This window comes from Melospiza melodia, chromosome Z (genome assembly GCF_035770615.1).
Source record: "Melospiza melodia melodia isolate bMelMel2 chromosome Z, bMelMel2.pri, whole genome shotgun sequence".
Lineage (NCBI taxonomy): Eukaryota > Metazoa > Chordata > Aves > Passeriformes > Passerellidae > Melospiza > Melospiza melodia.
Window position 1 is genome coordinate 22265567 of NC_086226.1, and position 27459 is coordinate 22293025.

General features: G+C 36.4%; 1 protein-coding gene across 1 annotated transcript; it reads right to left on the reverse strand.

Moving 5' to 3' along the window:
• On the reverse strand, positions 1–27459 carry LOC134431744 (solute carrier organic anion transporter family member 4C1-like). The gene is made up of 13 exons (XM_063179896.1): positions 27123–27459; positions 22045–22308; positions 18108–18302; positions 15420–15516; positions 14406–14527; positions 13445–13560; positions 13020–13164; positions 10939–11134; positions 7647–7800; positions 5903–6090; positions 4285–4349; positions 2368–2505; positions 1–834 (listed from the first exon to the last, which is right to left on the reverse strand). Exons 1-13 carry the CDS (start codon positions 27355–27357, stop codon positions 710–712), a joined length of 2040 nt encoding a protein of 679 aa, XP_063035966.1. The 5' UTR covers positions 27358–27459; the 3' UTR covers positions 1–709.

Consider the following 27459-nt stretch of genomic DNA (forward strand, 5'->3'; position numbering starts at 1 on the left):
GACAAAGCATACACAGATGCAGTAAGAAAATAGGTTTTATTTTAAATTTTTATAGAAGCATTTTTAGATTGCTTAAATAAAGCAGCTGGGCAGCAACTTTCTGTATATAATCCAGACAAACTCAAGTACATAAATTAACAAATACTTTGATTTTACAACCCAGCTATTCTATCATAACTATTGACATCCTCCTACAAATATTAAAATATGAACTTATGCCATTAAGATAACATGTAAAAATATTTCTAGAACATAGCCAAACTCACACTTTGCCAAGTGTTCCTACAGAAAAATCCCCAAAGGCACTAGCCCAAATTATGTGCACATTAAGTCCTCTCTAAACATACACAGTTCCCTTCAACATACCAAGTCAATTGTCTTCTCCCACTACAGTAACATTTAGGGATAAACACAGCTCAGTTCACTTTATTTTTCCTGTTTTATGATCAGACTATTCCATCTTACTTCAATTAAGTTTCATAGTAGACTTTTAAAATTAGACTGCAAATTTCAGTGTGACTTCTTTGGACAGCCACAATGGAATACTAAATGAATTAGAGAATAGCACAGATTCAAAATATTTCAAGTTCTTCAATGTTGAATATGATATTTTATATTTAGGCAACGGTGTACAAGAACTTTGGTACAACTGTTGTAATAATGCTTATTTTTACAGTTTTCTTTCAAAAGTCCCTGATTTGCTCATAATTCATGTGTGTACAGCAGATATCTTTTCTGAAGTCTTTTGTTGCAGGGCTTTAGTTAATGGTGGAGGCTTGTAGAAATACACTGCCATGACCACAAAGATGATTGTGATGATTTTGCAAGCAGTACCTGAATGCAAAGAACAGGAGAGTTTTTATCACACTCACTTTCAGCAGCAGAGGCAGTGTTTCACTCATTTATAAAGCTTCATATGGTGAGTTACATACACCCTGTAAGACTGAAATTCACAGCCTTCATTTAAATGTACTCTACATGAATGACAAAGGGCAGATAAAGACAGTCATACAGCTGAATTCAGACCACTCACCTGCCTGCCAATTTTTGCTTTGCTCCTGTATTTCTTAACCCCATTCTAGCCTGAAGTGCAAATCTTTCTTATTTCTTGTTTCAGTACTGCAATTTGTTGTATCAATATTCTCTTTTCCAGAAACTAAAGCTTCCCACATAGAATATCTCTTAAGTATTCTCTGGTCAGATGTCTTAGAAGACTATAGAAAGGTGTTTGCACAACTTGGAAGGCCAAGGAGAAGGGCAAAACCAGAGGGATTGTATTTGATCACAAATATGCCTTGAGATCCTTATGCTCAAGTTGTGACTGCTGCTTTTTCAGTTTCAGGATTAGACATCAATACTTCAGCTCACACACTGTAAATATCACGGTTGCTAGAAGACAGGACATCACCACTTAATCTCATGCAAGCTTAGCCTACACCCTCTCTCCCACTGGCATATATACCACACATTTGAAGGGAACAAATTGTTAAACAAGTCAGGATTTTTTCTGACAAGTGTTCAGACATATTTTCAAGAACTTTATATAAAGTTACAGAAAAGAACTGAGATACAAAAAGAGAAAGAAAGCTCCCCAGACCTTAACTGCTGACATGCAACCCAGATAATCACAGAATGATGTGAGTTGGAAGGGAATCTAAAGTCTGTCCAACTCTTGTGCTGGGGGCAGGCACACCTTCCACTAGATCAGATTGCTCAAGGCTCCACACCTTGAATACTTCCAGGCACGGGGCATCTATAACTTGTCTGTGAAACCTGTTCCGATGCCTCTCAGTGAACAGTTTCTTCCTAATATTTAACCAAAACCTACCCTCTGAGTTTCAGTCCACTACCCCTTGTTCCATCACTATTCTCTCTTATAGAGTCCTTCTCCATTTATCTTTCTTGTAGGCTCCCCTTCAGATACTGAAAGGCCTCAATAAGGTCAGCTTGGAGACTTCACTTTCCCAGGCTGAACCAACCCAATTCTCTCAGCCTTTTCTTTATAGGAGAGGTGCTCCATCCCTTTCATCATCTTCACACTCCTGTTCATGCTCACTGCCCTGAAGACAGACTGAAGTGTGAGCCAGTCCCTTAAAAATCTAGTAAATAAGTATGACAATGAAGCAAGATCAAAGACCAAAACTATTTTGTGTAATTTTTAAAGGAGTTTTTAAAGTAATGTTTAGGGTTTACTTACTGTGGTGTTTCTCCTTCCGCAATATTTTGCTGATCATTTATGAAAGTAAGTTAAAAAACACTGCTGCCAAAAATAAAAAGTGTAAGGTTTTATATCAAAATAATCCCCATCTAGCGGACAAGGTCAGTATATATATTACCTAGTATATGTATTTAATATAAAAGACTTACTTATGCCCATGAGCAAATAAGCCATTCTTTCATTGTCATATACCCAGCAAGCTCCTTTAGTTTCACATTCATCAATATCCCACAGAGTACAACTGTTGTCTATAGCAGCACCAAACAAAATTGGTCCAGGAATAGAACCTAAAAAACACAGCAACACATTAGAATGTTTGAGTTACTTGACATACTAGTTTTCATGAATACAGTGAAATGCTAAGCTGGTGGGGAAGATAAAATGGGAGAACCAGACACTAAATGTAACAATTTTAATCAAAGTCATAGGCTTCATATTACATAGTAAGTCTGCACCTAGCAATGCTCTCAGTTAACAGGTAGGATGCAGAGAGTTAATTCATTATACAGCTCTCACTTTGTTAAGCAAGAAATTTATTCAAAGACTTGAGATTCTTAACTTCCTCTGTATTCACTGGAAAAAAAAAATTAAAATCAATGGTGAAAAAACTAATCAAGAAATCAGGAATGTAACTGAAAGGAAAAAAGTTCCTTTCTTCTGACCATACACACCACCCTGTTCCAAATTATGAGAACTAAAATATAATTATGTTAAATGTTCAGTTACACATTTCTCCCTATTCCTCATATGTAGCAAAGCTTCCAGTAAAAATTTCACCAAAAAAAAAAAGCACTGTTTAAAATTATTCTTGTACAGATTTTATTAACTCCATGTGATTTTTATGTGTTATAATGCACAAGTGTATTGCATCCAAGTACAGCCAATTTTAGAATAAACACACACCAGGTACATCACTGCATGTCTACCCAACTACCCAAGGCCTAAACTCTCCTAGAGCTAACTAAGTAGCTATGTCCCTCACTAGGTCTTCAGCCTAAAACCCCTGTGCAATTCTTAAAGCCTACAGCAAAAAAAGGTCCCGGTAAGTAACTCTGGTACTGCCTTCTTCAGCCATAGTACAAGCAGTGCAAAAAGTTCTATCGCTCCACAGTGAAGTCAGGAGATCGATATCTAGCATAAATATCTGAACTCTGAGTTAAGTCAATCAGAGGGACCCTTATACAACACTGATCACAGACTTCCAGCTTATTTCTACCTGTGGGGATGTTTGTTTTATTACACTTTATCAGCAGAATAACTTATATTAATCACAGTTTGAATACAGCAAGGCAGAAATCATTACTGTGAGTGTTAGATATGTAATCTGAAAGGAGAGGGAATGGCTACAGTACTAAATATTGGCATGAAAGTCCAATCAGCAACTGTGTCTTGTCCCAGTCTTGAATTAAATATACCATTCTTAAACTGTCTACTACTAAAACAAGAATTTTCATTATGCCTGAGAAAATTCAAATGCTTGTGGACCAGAAAATACATATGCTTACCTTTGTTTTACTTAAAAAGATTCATCTGTCCTACTGAAATGCTGGAGATGCTTAGATATGGAATTAAAGTATTATACTTCCCACATTATACTCTGTAAATAATTATGTACAATTATCTATCTTAAGAAACGCTGAAGTTAGTAAAAGACATTTTAAAGGAAGAAGAAGAGGAAAGGCTCCACATATTCATTTTTCTTTTAAACTTCTGGATTTCAGATGTTACATGAAACTGTTTTCTATTACATCAGTTCTTCTTATCTCAGTTTTCAGAATAGGCCTTCTTCTGGGGAAAATAGCACCAGGTGTGTTTTACTTGAAAGAATGGCAGTTACCTCTATGTGGCTTGTGCTTTTAAGAGTGAGAAAGGCTAAAGAGAGCATGAATGCCCTATTAACAATGAATTTGAATCCAGATGTAACCTTACAAGTGTATTCCATAAGCCAATGACAGACTGCTTCAAGCGCCCCTGAAAGTTTTTTAAGGCATTATCTTAAAGTTGAGAAAAAAATGTCAAATAAGTAGATTACTCAAAGGCATTATGTTTCAACAAGAAAGTCATACCCAGTATTCGCAGAAACAGTAACTGTACTCCAAGAGCAAATGAACGCTGTTTATCTGGTACACATCTGTAAACAAGATTTGCAGTTTAAGACAGAGTAAACAATTTCTACTTCTCTGCTGTGTGAATATGCTTTCTCTATATACTCTTTTAACCTGTTAAATGCTGAAGGGTTTATAAATCCAGTGTGCAGAACAAGTAACCCAACTATTTAAAATGGTGTTTAGATAAAAGACTGAAAAAACACCAGTAGCCCATCAAGAAATTTTAGATTTAACTAGTTTAACAAAATAGTATAAATAAAAAGGAAGCTTGCTATCAGCGTCCTGATATAAACATTTTTTCCATAGAATAACCAAGGAAATTAAAATAGTGTTAGGATGCAATCCAGAGCTACTATACATAAAGAAGTAACTGTTGGATTCTATTATTTATAAAGGCACTTAAGAGAAGGAGAATGAGTTCCGCATCATGCAGTAGATTTTTTCTAGCAGTAGAACACTGTCATGAATATATGAATTTATGTTTGAAATTGCACAACAAAGGCTTACAGAAAAGACATTGGAATATACTGTAAAATTTACTGACATTTTAGCTATTTAAAATAGTCTTTGAAAATTAATCTACTTACAGTCCTTTTCTTCATAAAAAACTGTTCCACTATTTCAGGTGAATTATATAAGGATTCAAATATCCAAATGTTACTGCTTAGAATTGCTGAAATAAAACTATGTCAGCTCAAATTTGAAGATAATGCAGAACTTTATGCTATTCTGCCTCCACACTAATGACAAGCTGTTAATTCCAGATTTACACCAAACCTGGACACGAGGCTATTACAAAGCACTGTTGGTAGGATGTTACTGATTTCCTCAGCCTCTCGCCAAAGGGCATCTAGCCACATCCTCACAAAGCAACATGCTATTGCATCATGGTTATCTTTTCTCTGGAAGTATTAGAACTACAAGTCAAACTTGTAGTTTGACTTCAACAAACACAAAAGAGCTCTGAATTCAGAATGAGAAACACATTTTAAAAATAAAAACAAACAAAAACTATATTTCATGCATATAAGCTTCAGCAATTTGGAAGACAGCAAAACCTCTGGTTAACTCACTATCACATTTTATATTAGTGACCACCATACATACAAAATCAGTATCATGGGAAATAGTCTACAGTTCTTGACAGAATACAATTTTTCAAGCTAGAACTCTGAACTGAGACAGGAATCTAAGGTAGAAAATAGAAGACTAATTGTTATTTTGTCCTTTTGCTGACACAATTTGAAATGCCCACACTATCAATAGGCTAGACAAATATTTTCTTGATCAAAGCACAAAGCACATTTATTCCTTTTTGCTTCAACTAAAACAGTCAAGAGTGCTCAAAATTCATTAAATGGACTTTGCTTCACGCTATAGAGATTTATAAAAAAATAATTTCAAAACTCGTCTACTAACAAAAGTGAACAGTAGTATGACTATGCTCTGTTTAAAGTACTGCTTGCTTACTACATAACCTTGTTAAAATACTGCATTGCAAAGCAAAAGAACTAAGTATTTCACTGACAGTAGTTTTCAAAACAATGTCACCTTTCTTGCAGACCAAAAAACGTACCTGAGAATGGCCACGGTTGTTGGAGTAGTAGCCATAAATGTAAAAACAACAGTAAAAAAGAAGAAGACCAGGAATAAAGGTAAAAGTTTGCATTTTGTTGGGCATTTCCCAGGAACAGCTTCATAGAGAAAGTCTTCTGAACCATTTCTTCTTTTTGATTTCCCAATACAGGAACAGTTGTGGTATGTCTACGAATAATTTATAAGACAAAATTTAGCTCCCAGAAAGTCACAAAATGACACCTTTTGGTAAATTTTCATTACATTTGCATCACAGAAGACAAGAATAAACATTGACCTTACTATATGGGAAACAGTTAATTTCCTGATGAGCACATGAAAATAAGATTAATTTTTAAAACTGGCTCACCAGAATTTGACTGATCCACCTCACCTGAGCAAAAGGAATTTTTGGATTTTTGACCTAAAAAGACAGTGACAGCCTCCATTTTGTATGCTTTGTAAGCTTTTAGCTACACTCATAAAAAAGTTGCAGAGGTTAGAGGCAAACCATATGCAGAGAGGCAAGCACTACACTTCAGACTTTAACAGGAAAGAACAGAAGCAATATAGTACCACTTCTATATGCAGGTGAACAAATGGAACATGCTCTTTATCTAAACCCAGAGAGTTTGTTTTCAAAGAAAAATATAACATGTCAACAAAGTGGGAAATTTTGACTGCAAGAAGTAGTTACTCTCCTACATTTTCTTATGGATAATAGCTTCTCTCATTTTCCAATATAAAAGTATAAAGGCCTTTCCTGGGTCAGCTTGCTTTTTGGATCTCTCTATACTGCTCCCACATCCCTTCTCAAGAGTCTATTGTACTAGAAGAGATAAGCATAGAAAGCCCCTCAGTTCCAGGAAGGCTTGATAATAACCTAGGCACTTTCACAGCTTACCGTTCCTGCATCAGGCGCTACTAAGATTCAAGTTTTCAAAACTCACGGAAGCAGGTTGTCATGTATATGTATATGTATACAATAAACACTGCATTTTGCTTAAAGATCTAGATAAGAACTGCAGGTTCTTCAGAACCTCAAGACAATTGCTGACTTTTCCAATTGTCAATCCTATTTAAAGTACATTTAGATTTAACTTATTTTCAGCATTAGGAAGTCTGGTAGATGTACACTTGGAGAATGGCATCACACAAATGAGAAACACTGTGGCTAACCAGTAAACCCTTACAACAAAAGAAGGCCCGGAGGTGGGAAAGACTGTTGTGCCCAGAAAACTCACAGAACAACACAGGCTGTGAATGACCAGAAATGTTGCAAAGAAAGCTATATAGAAAACAAACAGCTGTGCCACTTCAGTGACTCAAAAGAGATGTAAATGCTTCTCTCTGAGTTCAGTACGAGAATGGAAACATTTTCCTAAGTTAGCCAGACCAGCATGAACATGGTGGGTGGTGAAGGGAAGGGAGTGTAGCTCACTCCAATACACAGTATAAAAAGCTAGACAACTACCAGCAACATTTCAGAGAGTAATGGGCTTGACCTGGCTTCAACCCATGAATACCTTCCCAATAACTGGGGAGGCCCAGCACTGTGCAGTGAACATGTTAAGAGATCAGCAGTGGGAGTCACACTGGTACCGTAAATGAACTGTGTATTGTAATTGCTGGATTTTGTTAAATACAACCTATATTTGGTATTGTAGGAAGGACATCTTGAAATACAGTGCATTTTACAGGAAACCAGAACAAACCATATCAGCTATCTTCATTGCATAAAGTACCTTTTTCATGTTGTTTAAAAGATATGAGGCACAACCCGCAAAACAGGGAGAAAAGTACTGGACTTCATCACTGCCACAAACTGGGTAGTATACGGAGCGCAAACACCGGCAGTTTGCATTGCATGGTGCTGTTAAGTTATACAGAGTGCCTGTTCTGAAAAGCAGAAGTTAATAGGCTTTTAAAAAAGCAATTGGAAAACAGAAGATATGTAAACAAGTAAAGCAATATTTATAGCATAATAAATTTTAAAATTCATGTTACTTATGCACTTAGTTGTTTAAAAATAAGCATAGTAGTTAGAGCTCTGGATTTTCCATTTATTATACACCTAGGGTTTTTATGCTGTTATTCTACCCAAAGATTATTCCTCCCATTTCCACTTAGAAAAAGAGATTACAAAATACTGCATCTCAGCCCAACTCTTATATCATCCTCCCCCTCCCACTTAGGTATTTGAATTTCTTCCATTTATAATTTCAAGAAAAAAATACAAGATTAAAACCAGTATTTGGAGTTGTTTATTCTACTGATCATACTCCAACATTCTTCCCCTTTTTTGATTTGAGCCCAGTTGCAAAGCCACCTTATTTTTACTATTTCTAACACTGCCATGGAGACATCTAAATTGTATGAGCACAAAGACAACTGTACACTTTAAATGCAGAGTGCAATGACACTATGAAGGACCTTAAAGATTTCCTCTGGCTGTTTAAGGAATAACTAATAACAGAGTTTACTTTAACTCTTGCACACTATATTTACTTTCAATTTACTTCCAATACAGGTAATCGTACTGTTTTATTTGAAGTAGTCCCACTGTACTATTAGCATGAAAGATCACATTGGTTTGTGTGAGGACTGTCCTAAGGCACAACCAGAGAGAATAAAAACATCCTTTGATTTTCAAATTGTAGTTCATTAATAAGTAAAGAATTTTCAGAGCTTAAAAGTTCAGTCAGCTAAAACCAAGTTCTGACACTGCCACTGGAGTTTAAATATTGTACTGTAAAATAAAGTTCCACATTAATTATCTAAAGGTATGTTTATTTGTGAGAATTTGAGATTACAAAAAAATAGTAATAGAAGAAATAGTTTATGTAGGAATTAACTTACATACAGTCAGACTTCAAATGGAATATAAAGGACATCATAACTACATATAAAATCCATTTTGCTGTAATTCAGCAGAACTCCACTAAATTAATTTAGGCTTTAAGCCTAAGCAAACTAACTTCAATTCTTCTAAGTACAAAGAATGAACTACATTGCACCATAAGCAAATTCACTAATCAGATTTGTACATTCAGTGCCTTCCTAGCCTGAGAGGCATGCAAAGCCTAGAAATATTTAATCAATTTGGTGGCATTTGTCCTGTTTACATGTGCAGTGTCTCTTTCCCTGACCTCCAAAGAGGGAATGAACACTTAGTTATACCCAGTCAGAAAAAAATAAAACAAAAAAGATACTCCTGGCTTTTCTAAAAAATCTAGCTGATGAGACCATCAATTGCTCATTAAAAAACTCTATAGGAGTTTTTAATCAAGAGACCCAGAGACACGTGGAAATAAAATACAGAACAGAAATAGTTCACTGCATTTCTGTTCCTTCAAGTTTTAAGGGAAGCACTGGGCAATAGAATTTGGCAAAAGCAATTCTCTGAAGTGCCTGTTGGACAAAATTATGTTAGTTCTGCTGATAGCCTATTTAGTAATAAATAGTGTTACTAAAAGTAAGATGCTGTTTTCATTAACACAAACAAGTGATCCTGTACTCATAATTCTAAGACAAAACCTGCAAAAGCTTCTCTCACCTTTCTGAGCTATTTTTCAATTAGAAGATAATGCTTGCCATGAAGGATTTCTTTAAATTCTTGAAAAAAATCTACATCAAATTCTAAGTCAACTCTCAGAGTAGTCTCACAACTTATTCATTCGGAAGCATTTGTTCAGTAGCATGAAGGCAAAGAACTTGGCTGCTCTTGCACAAGTTTACACATTTATTATTTTTTAAAATTACTGCTTTTAAAACATATTTTATTTCTGTATGGAAAACAGTTTAAGAACTGGCACTGTATTAATGCCACTAACTATTCTGATGCACACATCCAGTAAAGTATAAGCCAACCAGTAATACTGCATAAGGTAGAAATGAGCCATTTCTTATAATGGATACCAAGGGAAGAGATATATTGCAGGACTGGTTAACTTCCAACTTGGTTAACTTGCTGTAGCTAAGTAGCCTTTAGCAATTGTTAAGCTACTGATAAAGTTACACAAAACTGTAAAATACAAGTTAGTGGTATTTAACTTAGGATGAAAATCAGTTCAGCTGTAACTTTTATCTGCTGCCTGTTACCATAGGACCTGATATAAAAATACAGGTAATTTCATATACCGTTTTCTATACTGTATCTTCAGCATTTTATTGATGACTACAGATTCTTTCACTAAATATGTAATTATAACCTTGCTGTAGCCAAAATCTGAATTATGATTCACAGTTCTCAGTTGTCTAAGTCATCTGTCGCAAAGCCATATTTTAGTCATCCAATTTCAACACTGGCCTTTAAATATGCTGCCAATTTATATAACAAGTTGTAAAGATGAAATCAGAATGAGTCATAACTTGGGCCTTTGTGGGCTTCAAGGTTTTTTATTTTCTTTCAGTCACCAGTGTATGGAACTTTGTTGATTCATTTTGCATACTTTTGCATACCAGTAAATTTCTACTTTCCACCAACTTGCATGGGCATTTGAGGCTACAAAACCAATTTCCTCCCCAACCCATTTCCCCTGTTTTCATGGTACACATCATGCTAATGTGTCAGCAAACTGCACCACTCCTCTTCCCCATCTCATTTAGCTTCAAGTGTCTCTTTAGGCACTGGAGAAGAACTATGAGATTATGCTTTGATACAAGATAGCAGTATCTAGCCTTTGCGTAAAATGGGGAACTTGGGAAAACAATAAAAAGGTATTGGTAAGTTATTTGTCAACTTACACAGCATACAATTGACACCTATGATTTTTTTAGATGGCATCTATCAATTCCTAAGTACCAGACTACTTGAATTATCTTGCACAGCCCCATCTAGCTCTTTGACAGACCTTCAAACAGCTGCTCTTGCCTCTGTTAATTTATGATGGGATAACTGACCACTTGAGAGCAGACTTCTGGAATAGCTAGTTGCCCTCCTTCTGCTTTTAAATACTGCTGGTGTGTACTATTTGAAACTATGGCAATTGAATAAATATTAATATGAAAGCCAAGAGTGCATTAAAATATATTTACCCATTATATGTTTCAGAGACACCTGCAAAAGGCTCATTCCCACATTTAGCAAATAAGAACACTGTGTTTAATATTAAGGCCACTGTACAGGTGACTATCATGAACTTGATTATGCTTTTCAAATCCATTTTGCGCTTGGAAACCAAGACACCACTTATGACTTGGCCTAGTGCTGCTCCTGGAATTAGTACAAGTCCTAGAGGAAAACAAGACAAGGAGCAGTTACATAAAAGTACAAGACTTAACTGTGACGCAATTTTATGCTAAGAAAAACAAACATCAAAACAGTTACCTGCAAAAAGCAGTCCATGTGATATTGCTTTCAAACCATACTACCAGAATCTAACTACATGAGCAATTTATTGTACTGTTACATCACCTTTAGCCTTTCCAGAGCTTTAACTGGAAAGTATAATTTATAGTTGTCCAAAACTCAACTTCAATACAGCCAAACTAGATGACTTAGGAGCACTATGGGGTGGGAATCTCTGAACACCAGTAGGTGACTCCACGAAAACAGAAAATCCTGTTTCATTCTTTCAGTGGTTTTTTGACATGTCCATGTTCTTTCTTATACATCTGTTATGAACTTGTTAATAAAAGAACATAAACTCTGTTATACAAGAAACACAAGATGCAAGAAGACATCTACTGAAAGATTTAAAGAAGTCTAGATCAGTGGGTCAGATTTGCTGTCATAGTCTATATAGTCTACCATGATTTATCCTCTTTGCACTCCAGATAAATAACTGAGCATTTTTATATGGCTAATGTATAATACAACACAGAACTCAGTATAACTTACACCAACCTGAGACAGCTAACTTTACAAACAGTTCAAGTACAGTGACAAAACTGCCCAGGCCACAGACCTGGGAATTCCACAAACCACAGTCAATGACAGTTTAAATAGTTTCCACAATCATTGGTAATGCTTAGACTAATTAGTTCAGTTCAGGTATGGCCAGCTTTCAACATTACTGTAGGCATTTCTTTAAAGCTGTACATTTAATAGGCACTCTCAATATTTTCAACTCAAAGACATTCAATCAAGGTCTATGGACAAAAAATGCAACACAGCTTTTCACTTCACTCCTAGTCTTTGGCTAACAACTGAGCATATATTCCAATGTGTTTTTATGTAAAATTACAGATTATTTGTTTTGATGCAATGATACTATCTAATATTGCCCAGAGAAGTAATTTAGGAAGTCTTTCCCAAACACATTTCTGTTGGAAAAAGAGCAGCTCAACTACCACAGTTACAGTGCAGCACTCTACAGCTCAGCAAGACACTTTCTATGAATATTAAATCTGCATATTGCAAGCATCTGTTTGCATTATGGACATTTCTGACTTGATCTGGTTGCTATTCTTCAGAATTAATTATGTCAATAACGTGAGTCTACTGAGCACAGCTCTTCCATCTGATGTTTTCTGTTCCTCCAATACTCAGTTTTTCATAGAAGCTCTCTCCTGTTCTACATATAACTTCTGCATATCAGATAAAAACAGGTGACAGTAACCCAACTACAGCAGAGCCAGTTATATAACAGACTTACTACATATTCTGATCAGTCATTTTATTGCAAACTCATTGTAATGTCAGTGTGGAATTAAAGAAGAGAAAGGCAAAATCAACTTCTAATTTGTGATAAGCACTGCTTTTTTTCCCTAGTTGCCCTTCATCTTGATTGTTTAGTTGGGACTAAGATACTACTGCTCCTTCAGGCAATTTCAAATAAAGGAAAATTAAATGTTTTTCACCAAGAATAAGAAAGGAATAAACTACTAGTAAACTAAAAGTTTACTAAAAGGAATAAACTACTAGATAAACTAAAAGTTTCATCAGCACTGAAAATCCTCAGTCTACTCTGAATACGTAGAGTACTTAAGTAATACCAGAATATTTAAGGGCAGGCAAGAATAACAGAAATACTGCTCTGATTACTGCATTCCACCTAAGTACATTCACAAACATCTCAAACAAAAAAGATACCCATATAATCTTCCACCTCTAATGTTAATGAAGTGTTCAACACAATATATATATAAGATTTAAAATTAAAAAGCCATATTACCTCCAAGAGTTGCTGAAAAACTTGATGACTTTCCAAACTGATTTTCTATAAACTTAGGTAGAAATGTGGCAAATCCAGTGGCAACTAAAGCTTCTGAGGAGCTGGCTACTATTAGACTCATGAGCACTGGATTCCTCAAGAGTATCTATGGGGAGAAATTATCATAACACTCTGGAAATTATTTGATTTTGGTACCAACTAAAGTCATTATATTTTAAAAGGAGATCCTCTGAAATGGAACTTCAGTAATATGCCTTTCTAACAATCTCAGGCATCAACAAAACGAATGTGCATTAAGTTATCAGTAATATTGAAGTTTTCTCTTTCACAACACAATAAGCCATTTCTATAGGCCTCTAACATCTGGAAAATAATTCCATTTCTCCGAATATATTCAGTTTTAGCAAATTTGAAATTTTTCTTACCAGGAGAGCCACAGGAAAGTCTTTTAAACTTTGTCCAATATCATTGGTCTGAACCAGTACTTGACCTCCATCATCATGAGTTTCAGGGATTTTTTCAGCCTGAATTTTTGCAGTTCCTACAAATGGTCATATTTATCAACAATGAAAATACTGAATACCTGCACTCTTAGACAATGTGAACCACAAAAACTTTTGTTTCCTTTAGTTGGGAAAGTGCTTTCAGATATTACAGGTCTTCTTGCCTGTTTTATTGGCACAGATTTTTAAAGAGATCAATACTGTATTGTTGAACAAAGATGTTTGTTGAAAGCATTGTACTTTCATTAGACGTTGGAAGGTCTTGGCTGCAAGAAGATATTATCAGGGACATCCTAAAAACTTCAGAGTATGCTGAAGCCCCTTTTTTTTTAAATCATCCTCACATTCTCCATTTCCTACTTTATTTTTTCTTTTTCTTTTCCTCTATCATTTTTCTCCTTCAATATTACCATAGTAAGTCCCTTTGGATGCTCATGGAATTTCTACACTGTTCTTGCTGGGTAACACAGAAGCTTTAAATACAGTCTTGGGTGCTTAGCTACAAGCACCTTTCAAACTTTGACCACCAGTCTCCACACTTAGGTGTTTGTTTCCAGTCCTGTCCATCATTACAGAGAATCACAGAATCACGGACTGATTTGAAAGGGGACCTTAAAGATCATCTATTCCCAACCCCCTGGCCATGGACAAGACCACCATACACGACATCCTCCCTCTAGCTGATTCACCTTGTTTTAAAGGCTGCATATTGGAGGGGGAAACAAAACAAACAAACAAACAAACAAACTTGTCCTCAGATTTTAGTCAAAGACAGTTAACTGAGAAACAAAATCAAACAGGAAACATTTGGTTCAGTACTCTACAACCCAAAAATATGAACAAATATCTCTTTCAAAGTGGCCAAGCATTGCTAAACCTTTACCTGGTAGGTGCTTTGGAAAGCATGAAAACGGTATTATAAGAAGCCAAACTGCAAAAAAGCATGCAAGAAATCCTATCCACCATGCTCCAAGCCAACGTGGGTCATCTTGATCCATCTTTGTACTGGAAAAGTAATTCAGAAAAAGCAGGTTTACCTTTCTGAATTTCACAATTTAGTGAGTTGGAATATTTCGTTTTAATACATTTTAAAATAAAGCCTTTTAATATTGCTATTTTCCTTAGTTTTATATGTATTAAATTTATTGTTTGCTTGTTTAAACCACCTTCACTGGGCAATTATAAAAATACTGAATTCTACCAAATGTAGCCTTCAACTCATTAGTCAATGTCATTCCAATTTAAAGACTATTCTATGGCCCTGATTTCAAGATTCTGAGGCATTATGAAGGTACTGGGAATGCTGGATTTAGAAAGATTCCTCAATCAATGAGTTATACCAAAACCAATTCAGAAGTTCAGAATGCCATTGCATCAATCTGAAGGCTCTAAAACACAGGAAACAAAAGTGTAAATGAAGCTGCTGATTTAACTATTAGTACAATTTATAACACTTCTTTAAAAAATGGACGATTATTCAACACAAAGATTTTCTAGCAAGCTCTTCTCTAGGAGTTAAGAATCCTAATCCTAATACTCCAGCTCAAGGAAACAGTTCCACAAGACATCAGTAGATGGAGGTTTAACCCCGAATATACAACTAAGCAAAAGGAAAAGCATTTTTTGCTACTGAGGTTTAGAATAGCTAATATTTAAATGCTAGAACTAACTATTTGCACTACAGAGAAACTTCCACACACAATGGAGTCACTACTCACTTTAGGAAGTAACTCACTAGCATGAAGCCTTTTCAAGTGCAACTTGTTTCAAGTTAATGAAGCTTTTGAAAACACAGTATTTTCTGAAAAATTTTCTCCTCACAGGGAGAAAAGCTGAATATTTTAGTAAAAATATTAGAAAAAGAAAATAGGAAGCAATAAACTAAGTTGTATCTTGCCTTTTTGGGATCTGGATATCAATATAAACTTGAAGCAGCTGCCCTCCTAAGACATAGCCAATAGCAGGACCCAGCAGAGACATGGCATAGCCAACTCCTAGAAGAGAAAATACATCAAGTTCATGAAAACTTCTTTATTTTTTTAAGCTCTCTTTTAATAACATTTTTAAGTCAACTTCAGACCAAAGGGTTTCTGTAAGTCAACCTGTTCTTTTACTGTCACTACAGTTGTAGCACCTAGAAGACAAAATTTATAATTAAGCCTCAACAAAGAAATTCACAGCTCTCAGAAGCTTCAGGTTCAGCAAAAGGCTGATTGCACCTTTAAGCATTATTAGATTGCTTTTTTCCCCATTTTGTGCCTACATTTAAAAAATAACTAGTGAAAAAAATAGTGAAATTATGAACATTGGTTGTTAACTGCATTAACCACAATCTTTAAGAGCTTTCTTATTTCTATTTTTCAATCTTAAGTTGTTTTCTAGATTTTCTAAAACAAGAAGATAGTTACATCAAAGTGTGTGACTGGAGTAATATCTGCCTTAAAACACAAAGCCAAGGCTCTTAACAGCTCCTGGCAGTTTTAAAGAAAAAAACTCAAACAAGCAACAAAAACAAACACCCTAACTCCCTCCCCCTAAAAAAGAAATCACCAACCTGCAAAGTCACAGGTGTAACCATACCCTACAAAAGAGTATAAGACTTTTTTGATGTCACAATAGCATTCCTGGCCTATCAGACACATTTCTGTTAGGCAGTTTAGCACTCACTGACAGCAGGAACACTGTCTCTGCAAATTAAGGCTTCCAATTAATAGCAACTAGATCCATCTTTAATTAGTAAACATGCATTCCTACCATTTCCCCAGGTTGAATAATCTGGATTTCTCATTTGTTTCTGAAGTGCATGGATCACAAGTACTTAATTTTCCTCTAGTTAGTAAGAGGAAATGATGGGGGAGCCACGAGGGTGACAGGGGTGCAAGAGGACAAAGCAATGCAGAATGTGACAGTCAAGTAAGTAAAATTAAATACTGAGTAGATATGTCCCAGGTTTTCCTACATTTCAGGAACAGTGACATGGTCACAGGAACTTTCTAAGTTAAGTTCATATTCATCCTATAGAACTTCAAACTGAGCTTACAAAGTGCCTATTTTCTCCCACACACTCAATTTAAATACATTTGGAATTGTTTAGCTTTAGTTGTAGATGTACCAGTCCTCATGAACATGCACCCAATATAGAGGATAAAGAAAATACCAACTTGTAAGTTGCAGGCTTACAGCAAAAGGTGCTGGCAGCTATTTACGGACCATTTTAGGGGTGGGTTCTGGGATTATTTTGCTTTTGTTTTGTGGGTTGGTTTTTTTGGGGCTTTGTTATTTTTTCTGCACTGCATAAGCCTTCTTGTAAAAGGTAAAGCAACACAATATACTTAAATACTTAACACATTGCATGAAGCAAGGAAAATAATCAAGGCTTAGTTACCTACCCACTCACTTGCATTCCAGTTTTGTTATATCAGGCAGAATACACTGCTCTTCTGAAGTCAACTCAGTTGCCTGAAGACTGTGCATGAATTAGTTTTTTGTACTGATCTTTTTCTAAAAGTATAAACACTGACACCGTTCTCCTGAGTTTTCATGTCACTTCTTGTTTCCGCATTTATGCAGACAACCCTAATTCTGCTCTATTTATTTCACTGGATTCAGGGGAGGAAGAAAAAACGCAATATCATCCCTCTCAAAATAAAGAAACAGCAAAAACAAAACTTGTCTTTTTCATCTCAGAGTTGTCATAGGCACCTATCCTGTTTGTTGGCATCAAATCAAGTAGCTTGCCTGGGAAAACTGTGAAAAATTTGCATGCAAAGAGATAATTATTTCAATTTTGCCCCTTAAAATATTGTTCTAGTCTGAATATAATCCTGGAACCTGAGATGTTTTCACTTCCTCCTGCAAGTAAGAAGTATAGATAATATGTTTTGAACCAGCTTACATATGAGGTAGGGGAAATAAATATCTTCATACCCACAGAAAACACACTTGAACTTGGCAATAAAATGGCATGTAACCTAGAGAATGGTGACTGAAAAAGATTAAAAACCTTTGCTAAGTATTACTACTCCTTAGCTTTTAAACACTCCCAGTGAGGCAATCTCTGTACTTCCAGCCAAGTGCCAAATTTGTATGTGGCTAGAGAACGGGATTGATCAGATGAGACACACCAGTGTTTATGCACTGAGTGGATATGCAATGAGTGGACAGCCTACTATGAGAAGGTAAGTAAATTAAATTATTAAAGGATATAATATGATCTAGCTACTGACCTGACTGATACTTTTTAGTCACAGGTGTTGAAAAATACTGTACAAGTTTTTTGCAACAACTTATTCTGTCATTTACAGACAAGCTACATGAACCATTTAACAATTTTCAATTACTGACATGAAAAGGTAACACAAGGATGCTCAAAGAAGTTTTACCATGCTCTATAAAATGAAAATTGATAAGACTTGGTACTTAGAGCAGATTAGTATCTAAATTGCATTGTAACTGATGTAGAAATACTTCATGCACATAAGTAATAATCACAAAATTTTTAAATTAGACGAATTCATAAAAATACTTAAAATGCATTGCAGTCTATAATCTATGCAGACAGTGTTCTATAAAGTTTTAAATTTACCTATGTAAAGGGAAGATTTATGTTTTGGGACACTCTCATCAATAAAAGATGTCCCCAAAGTATACAGAGGAGTTCCTCCAACTCCCAGCAGCAGCTGTCCGAGGATGAAGACGTACAGATAGTTGCGAAGTGGAGAGCTTGTGCTGGCACTGCAAGTGGCATTAGCAAAGGTGGTTTCTGCAGTTTGACATGTGTCTGAAAAACAGAGACAGCAAGACTTTACAACTCTGTTACCTAACTCACAGTCCAACTTGAAGAATAATCTGTACTAAAAGCTAAACTACAATGAATGCTGTTATGCCAGGCTCCTATTTTAATTTTCACACCTATTAATATATCCAATATTGCAGTGCCAAGCCTTCTGTGATATCATATCCCCCAAAAGATTTATTAGCAGGGCTTGGGTTTTTTTTCCTCTCTATGAAGAAACAGGATTGAAATAGCCTTATGAATACGCTTTGGCAACAGGAATCAAATGGCCCTATAAATATGCTTTGGCTTACTGAAAGTATTATTGACCAGAAATTATTGTATGAAAAAAACCAAACAACCAACCACCTGTCAAATGGTCATTCCAAAGGTTATGAGTACTCCCATGTAACAGACACTTCATTGTGTGCCTGCACCTTATAACAGTTCTGAGGAGAACTAACAACTCCCACTCTTAGATGACAGAGCAGCCTGCACAACCTGAGGAAATCTGCCTGACAGAAAGTGAAGTCATTAGCAAAGATAATCCTTCTTTACATTCAGTCTTTTTAAAGTGTTCACCTATGAAAACCTTAAAAACCTACACCGCTCTCTCTCAGAACACACACTGCTATGCCTCTAAAAGGAGAAGTTAACGTAAAACCTCTGCATTTATGCACACACACAAAAAGAAAGCAGTGGTACAGCAGCATAAGGCTGTGTCTGCTGGTGTAATATTTGGCACTACAAGGAGGGAAGAGAAAAGAGGAACTGAAAACAGGTAGTACCGTGTTGTCCTCTCCTTTCTCTTGCTATCATTGCACTCTTGGTAGCAGAATACCAAGAGACAAGATGTAGGAGAAACATTTCCATGGTTCTCCTCATAAGAGCATAAAACCCTAAGAAGGAGGATAAACCCATTCATTTGGTAGTAATGAGCCCCACTAAACAAATATATGAAAATGTCATCCAGATCAGATAAGTAAACTAATTCACACTATTTCACTACAAAATTATTACAGCCTTTATTTTTCTTAGATCCTTTTACATCTGAGAACACTTTTTACTTACACATAGAAGAGCCAAGATCAATCCACACTATGGTCTCACAAAACAAAGCTTAAGAAAGTGCTAGCCATGCACCAGGTATTTAAAGAAAACTTATCTAAATCATTACTTCCTCTAGCAGACATAGGCGATACAGTGCCATTGCACAGAAACAGGTCAACATGTGGGATAAGAAAACCTCACATCAAAAGGAAGAGTCTTTAAAGTTTTCCTTCCTTTCAACTTAGGAACTATCCTGAGTACGCTTGTCCCAATGTTTGACTGTCTTCACAATGAAGTTATTTTCTTTGTGTCAAGTGAGAAACTAGGATTCTCATTTGCTGCCACAGACATATTGAAACATGTTTAATTTTTAAAATAAAATCCGAGACTGAAGTTTAAAGGTACACTCCTTATAATATTTGTGGTTCTCACAGTCCTCCGTGCTAATTAATCAAATTAAATTGATCCTGTTAAGGCAGCAGGGGGAGCCCTTGACTGCACATACCACAGCCAGCTGAGGCACCAGCAGCCCATGCAACCTGGAAATTTACCAGAACAAACAGCTGGTTGTACCTGGGTTACAAATTTGAGTCTAAAACCTTTCTGGAAAATAGAAAACATATTTTACGGTGTCTTAAAAAAACACAAAACCCCAACAACCAAAAAAAACCAACTCCGCCGCTCCACCCCCTCCCTCCAAAAAAACACAATTCCAAAGAAACAAAACCCAACCCCAAACAATAATTGGCAGACAACTGATTAGCAGATCTTTCAAAATGAAATGGATTAGACTATTTCTAGGAAGTAGTATTATGATAAATAAATTGGCCTTATAAGGCCTGTTCAGAAAAAATTCAGTGGTGGATTTTAACACAAGCATAAAATACAAGCTTAATTAAAAAAAAATTAGGATCTCTATAAGCAACTCGCACAAATAACTAAAAGGAACACTTTTGGGGTGTGGTGCTATTAAATCCTGCAACTAATTGTATCGCTAAAATGTTTCATCAACCTCAGAACTAGTTAAACCAGACAACACATAAACCTGTGCTGCGGTTCACTTGACAGTTAAGAGATGCTGTTGCACTGCACCTGAAGATTTATTTTGACTGCCCCAGTGCTGACATTCCCTGCACTCTCAGTCATTTATTTTTGACAGTGTTTTGTTTAAGTTAGCTTAAGATCTGGAATGTGTTCACCACCAGCACAGCATAGGCACCTGCATTACAACAGTCCAAACAGCAGGCAAGCTGTCACCTGACAGTGCTATGGTGAAGAAACACATGCCAATTCAAAAATTCCCCACTCCTTTTAGGTTTCAAAACTCCATGGGGAACATGTACCTAATAAAGCTATCAATATATACAGCCATCTTCAATGATGGATGCTGGATAAAACAGTAACATGCTCCTTGGAATTTCAACTAAAATTGTTTGAAAGGGGGAAAATCCGTTGGAATAACTGGTAATGTACTCTCTCACACTGTCAGTATCTTGTTCCAAATGAAAAAAAAAATGAAACCTTTATGTATTATGTATTAAATTCAGCTTCCCCTTCATCAAAGTGCAGTAGAAAGGTGAATACTGAAACCAGAATTACAGGGCAATGGGACTGTAACAGAGCCAGGACCCTTTTGTCCTTCTCCCAAGAGCTAACAAGTAATTATCTGCTCATAGCCCCCAAAACAGTAACGATGTTTTCTTCTGACCTTGTTCAGTTAACTTCCATTTCAGATCCTCATTAATTAGATAGGAAAAAATAGCTTGCCCACCCTTTTAGACTAACAAGTAGACAGCTCATAGAAGGGGACAAAATTACTACTGATTACTACTGAAGATATCAATTTGAGGATCAACAACCTTTCATCATGTTTCTTCATAGCTATTGATTTTTTTTTTAGTGAGCACTCTATGTTTAGTCATTGAAGGCATAATTTTGATTAAAGACTGCAATAACAAGACAATCCTAAAAGATTAAGTCACCCCGCTTTAAACATATCTGAACATTTCTGTATTATAGGTGTGCCACTAAATTGAAATACAAATAGTTGGCATTAATCACACTGTGCTAAGTCTTGTTTTGTGAACAAAGTTTAAGAACTGAGGGATAGCTACACCCATGACTTAAATACTGCTTTGTTCAGTACAGTTCAGTACTGCTTGTTCCCTCTCTATTTCAAGTAAATCCTTAAGTTAAAATCAACATCTTTTAAAAGAACTTAGAAAAACTTGTTAATGAATTAATCAACATGCCTTTAATAGTTCAAAACCACAAAGAAATGCAAGCACTAGTCACCTTCAGGTAAGATCATAAGATTAACAGCTTTAACATTTCCCCTACCTTGCTAACCCAGCTTGATTCCATCTCCTAAGAGATGCCACATAATTTTTTTCTTTAGTGAATTTTAATTGCATTCATCAAGGCAAGAAAAAAAAGCATTTTATTCAAATGTTGCTTAATAGCAAGAACCGATATTGACACTCATATTCCTTCTGGAAAAATAAAGTTCACTGTGCAGAGAGGCAGCTCTTGAACTTCCAGATTTCAAAGAATCAATTTTCAGTTACAGATAGCACCCTGTTTTAGGACATTGAGAGAGATCAACTATGTTGTAAGGAGTTGAAAATAAGGAGTTGCACCAAGTTAATGCAGAGATTTAAATTTTTTAGTTTAACTTTCAAAACAACTGTAAGCTTACCTTCAATTTTACTTCCATACTGGTATTTTCCACTGCTGAAGTGTGGTAAGGAAAATACAAGTGAGCCCAGTCCTAACATAAATGCTGAGAAAGCAAGCCATCGTGGTTTGTGCCCTCTTTCTCCCAAGTAAGATACAAACAGTGACAGTAAACAAAAAGCAATATCATAGCTTGCAGAGATTAAACCAGTGAGGGAACTGTTCAACTCGTAACGCTTCTCAATTGTTGAAATACTAATGTTAATCAGGCCATTTACCACAATACCTACAAAAATAAAAAAAGGAGATAATTAGTCAAAGATGTTTTAACTCAATAGAGTTGCAGAGCTAACTTTATATATATTTATACAAGGCTGCTTTATAAGGTATTTACTAGCTATAAGATACAGGTACATAGTAGGTAATACAGTGCCAGCTTAGCCAGTCAAATTGTACAGGACCTATGTATTTGTCTGAAGCACAGCTTTCAAACAGAATGCTTTACGGTGTCACAAGACACTTTAAAAATTAAAGGTATTTTAGTCAAAGTTATAACTTGCATTAGAATACATGCTATGGCTGAAGCAAGTTCAGGACATAGTTTTCCACTTACTGCAAACACCCAACTTCCCTGCCACCACAAAGGGAAGATAAAAGAAGGTGAACAAACATGAATCCTCCATAATATAAAAAAGTGTAAAGCTATTCAATAATTCTTTGCAACTGTGTCAGAGCAACTGAGGTGATTTACTTCAACTAAGCAAAGAAGGTTTACCCCTTGAATCTGTAACTTCCCTGAAGTTACAAAACAACCTGGAAAGAAATCACTGCACAAGCTGCCCTACCAAAACACAGATGAACTGCAAAAAAATTAACCAAAAGTACAACTAAGCTTTTGCACACAATTGCCAGTGCATGCTTAAACACTCCATGTCCATTTTTACATGAGCACTGTTTGTAGACTAACTTAAATCTTCTACACTGCTTCACACTGTGTTTCTGTGAAAAAGACTAGGTAGTTAAACTTTGGTAAGTTTGGTTTCAGCAATCCCAAAATAGGATTCAGTTACAAGATAAACAGTTGTAACTATAACACTGTCAGATAACTGTATTATAGTCTAATTAAATTGTACCTATAATAAAAGAGATACCTGAAAAAATAGTTGTGAAGTCTTAGAGTCAGAAGTACAAAAATGTTTGAGTTCTATAACCTTACAGATGACTGATGAGGATCTTCCCTGACACAAGCCCTTCAGTTACTTTAAAATTAAAACATGCTTTTCTATTGTCTATCTAAGAAAAGAATACAAGACTAATGACAGAAATGTGTTTAAGTTAGTTTTCAACAAGCTTTGCACCATCCATAAGTACAACTACTTGAGCTAAGTTTCAACATCTCATTAGAGCACTTTAATTTATTTTTAAAATTACTCCAAATAAACCAGCCATTTTCTAATAGCCAAACATCAGCTTTCTATATGGAAACAACTCTTCGCACAATCTTAGTTCCAATACCCTACTATGGCCTCTTTATTAAGGCTGACAATTTCACCCGTTAGTTTAGTCATCACACTTAAACTCATTTGGGATTGACACAACTATACAGGTGTCCTTCCAGTGCCATTAGTTATACATCCAGTAACTTTATTTTCCTCTTAAGAAGCATTAACCAAATAACAATACCAGCATGAAGGAATGAACAAACAAGTTTTTCCCACCTGCCAGAACTTCAACACCTACTAAGGCTTAAAACACTTGAGTGAAGGTGTGCTACACAGCAAGTGGATTACAGAGCTAGAAGGCATTGTCTTTTACAGGTATTTAAAGTTACTACCTTTAATTTACATTCTAAAACCCATAAAGCCTTCCATTTAATTATATTGGATAATTAGACTTCATCTGTAAAAACGCAGATGTGATGAATGCAGCATAACTTCTCCAATTACATCATCCAGTGATTAATCACTAAAGTCTCTTCAAGAAAGACAGAATCTGACTGATAGTAGTTTGATCAGAAAAACAAATTCTGTAAGGACATCCCAACACCTAAAACTGTAGTATAGAAATTACCAACCAAAACCTTGTTGTCCTGCCACATCTGTTAGGGATTTAGGTAGAGTGTGTACTGACACAAAATCCAGATTAATTATACACCAACTTTATTTGCTATCACAAAACACAAGAGTATTCTTTTTCTTCATCCATTCAACAAAAAACACGTGTTTTGCAGTTGTCATAAGAATGGTGGCTTTAACAACACATAAAAGTAACAATTAAAAATGCCTTGGTAAAAGTACCAGGTCTCATCAGCCTATAAAATCTTACTGATATACAAAGATTTTAGATATATTAGACTGAACAGTCTTAAACTGTGCTTCAGTTTTTTTATTTACTAAAAATCATTAACAACATGAGAAATAAACAGTCCTTCTTGTACTCAAAATAGTGAGATAATCTCTGCCTTGTTTTCTACTACAGCTATGAATTGCAGCATATCCAGTTAATGTATTACTAGATGCAATCATACATTTCAGCAATTCTAAGTGCCATAGAGAAAGCAGGTATTAGTCATGTAAAAAATTCTAGGCAAACAAGTGTTTTGTGCTCTGGAAATACAAGTTTCACATGTACTTGAAACAGAAATGGCAAGAAATTAGAGTTAAGTTCCACCTGAAATCTTCTGAGAAGCTGCAATACAGCATATCAGGTGCTAATGACAACAATCTATTTTTGAGAGCAGCTAGAAAATAAGCTGACAAATACATGCTTTCAGTTAGATTCACAACATACCAGGTCACTACAGATAATCATCCACTATGTTCTCTCATTTAGAAAGACTAGGACAACAACTTACATTCAGCGAAAGTGTGTTATGGATTACTTCATTAACCTTCAATGCATTAGGAAACATCTTTTCTAGAGGCACATTAGGCAAGTTTAATAGATACATCTTATCTTCCTCAGTGATGGTTTCTGTAATTTGGAGGGTAGACCCAAACTAGAGTACAGTGTTAGGTCACATAACTTCAAAATCCTAGGTGTGTTTTGTGTGCTTTTATCTAAACTCTGAAGCTGCAAGACCTGAATATTTTCACAAAGTTTCACACACAAGCCTGAATTTCTTATTGATGAACCTAGTTTTACACATCTCAAAAAGAATTGCAGCTAGTCTTCAGCACCCAGTTTCCTTTACATTTTATGCAAAGATTCTTGTCAGAAAATCCAGGTAACACATCAGGAATGTCACAAGATCTGTAATAGCCATGCCTACACCTGCTTCCAAAACAAAAATTATTCAATTTCTATCCTTTAAGGCCTTAAGCCTGAACTACATTCATTAGGTGCCTGGCGTACATATAGCATTAAATAACCAAAGCAATATTTGGGCAAGTGGCACAAGCAACACAAATAACCTCCTAAGGGGACAGAGATTCTTATAATACAAGTTGTTTTTACAGTTGAAAACCTATCCAGTCTACAACCAAGATTTTAAAGTATGCTGAGTTTGTTATTCAGCTCAACAATCAGATCAGAACAGAAGGACTGATTTTAAGAAATTGAGACACATTAGAAATATTCAAGACACTATATTTAGTTTTAACAATCTTTTCAGTGTCATATTAAGGCATTTTTAATTGCCCATCCCTATTCTTATGCCACCCAAAAAATTTTATATGTGTATTCTGAAAGTATTTTACTATTTTACTACTCAGCTATTATTGAAAGCTATGATGTAAGAAGTTTTTCCACAGACACACCCCACCCCCCACCTCTTTGTGTTTATAGAGAAAACAAATTTGGCAGGACAACTGCAACAGGAATAATCTCCTGACCCTACCAGCCATAGCATGACCTTCCAAAGTCAAGCAAGAAACAACAGGCTTATCCCAAAACTTTCTAAATACTTCTTTTCTAAAACTAAACCTATATGCTAAGACAAGATCAGAATCTGAAGGGGATTAAACCAGAAAAAGTTCTCAGAAACACATACTAAGGCACTACTTCATGCAAGGAATCTCCAAGCATTACAAGGAGCGTTGTAATCTTCTAGGTTTTAAGCAGAGTCTCCAATTCTCTTCTCCTCATACCATTCCGGCTGCCTCAGTGTGGTTCCCCATGGAATGGAGCCATCCAAATAATGCATTTCTTTGGTACAGGCTGCTCTCTCCTCTAACATCAAATATCCAAATATTCCCCTCCATGCCTCTGTAGAAATCCCTTTATGAGTAACAACAAGGAGCTTCAAAGCAAATTGTCCAGGAAATACCCTTTTCTTTCCTAGCTAGTCAAATAAAGTTGAAAGGTTATGAATATAGACCCAGTCGTTCCCTTTGGCAGACATGCATCCAAGTTCCACAAATCTCATTTTCTAATTTTTTTACAGTAATTCTTCTCCTCCCCTCAGTGAGCATTTCTACTTTCCAAGTCTAAGGCTTGCTAAGGCCCTAACCAATGATTACAGGAAACCAAAAGTATGGACAAGAATCTCTGAAGCTGAAAAACAGGAATTTAGGCCAAGCTAAACTTCAGGTTACTCCCAAGGTCAACTTAAATCATTAGTTAAGTTTTAAGAAGACAGCTGCACTATGATTCACAGAACAAAATCACATTTTTTTGCTGTTTTCAAATTTACCTGAAGTCCTACACAACCAGGCCAGGATTCAATTCAATTAGCAAGCAGGTAAGAAAGTAGTGGGGTGCTACAATTTTATATTGGTGTTTTAATCCCAAGATTTCAAGCCTTTGCCTGTGTGTGCACATGAAGAGCTATTTCCCTGTGGGCAGTGGGGATGCAGCACTGACAAGTGCGTGAAGCAAAGAGCCTGGACTTCGTGGTCAATAAAGTACGCGCGAAAAGAGGAAAAGGACAAACGGAATGAAGTACAAGGAATACTGTGGAACGTCCCCATCCTGGGCACAGAAGAAGGTATACTTTCGTCCCTTAGTCAAACCATTACCGTCACTGTTCAGCCACAGCACTAGACGAACCCACCACCCATGACCAGTCCTTCGCCGCCCTCCCCAGCCCAGGCTCCCGCCCGGCTCCCCCAGCCCCGGGAAGGGGAACAGCGTGTGCCCTGGGCAGCAGGGACAGGTTACCTTGGAAGACGGCCAACAGGCTATAAGCAGCCAAGTACCCCTTGGCATTGTTGCAGAACTGCAGAGCTCTGGGGGCGCAGGGACCCCACCCGCAGGGCCCCTCCTCGGGGTAAGGGCCAGGCCCGGCGGGGGCCGCGCCGCCGGCGCCTGCCCCGGCGGGGCCCGCGTGGTACTGCTGGCCGAAGTCGGAGGAGGGTGTGTCGAATGCTGGGTTGTCGATACCACCGCCCTTCATGGCGCCCAAAACAGCTGTTGCCAGCCACGGTTGCAACCGGCACCCGAGCCCAACGCTCTGCTAAATACCCCGACAGCGGCCCAGCTCCGTCGTGCATGTGGC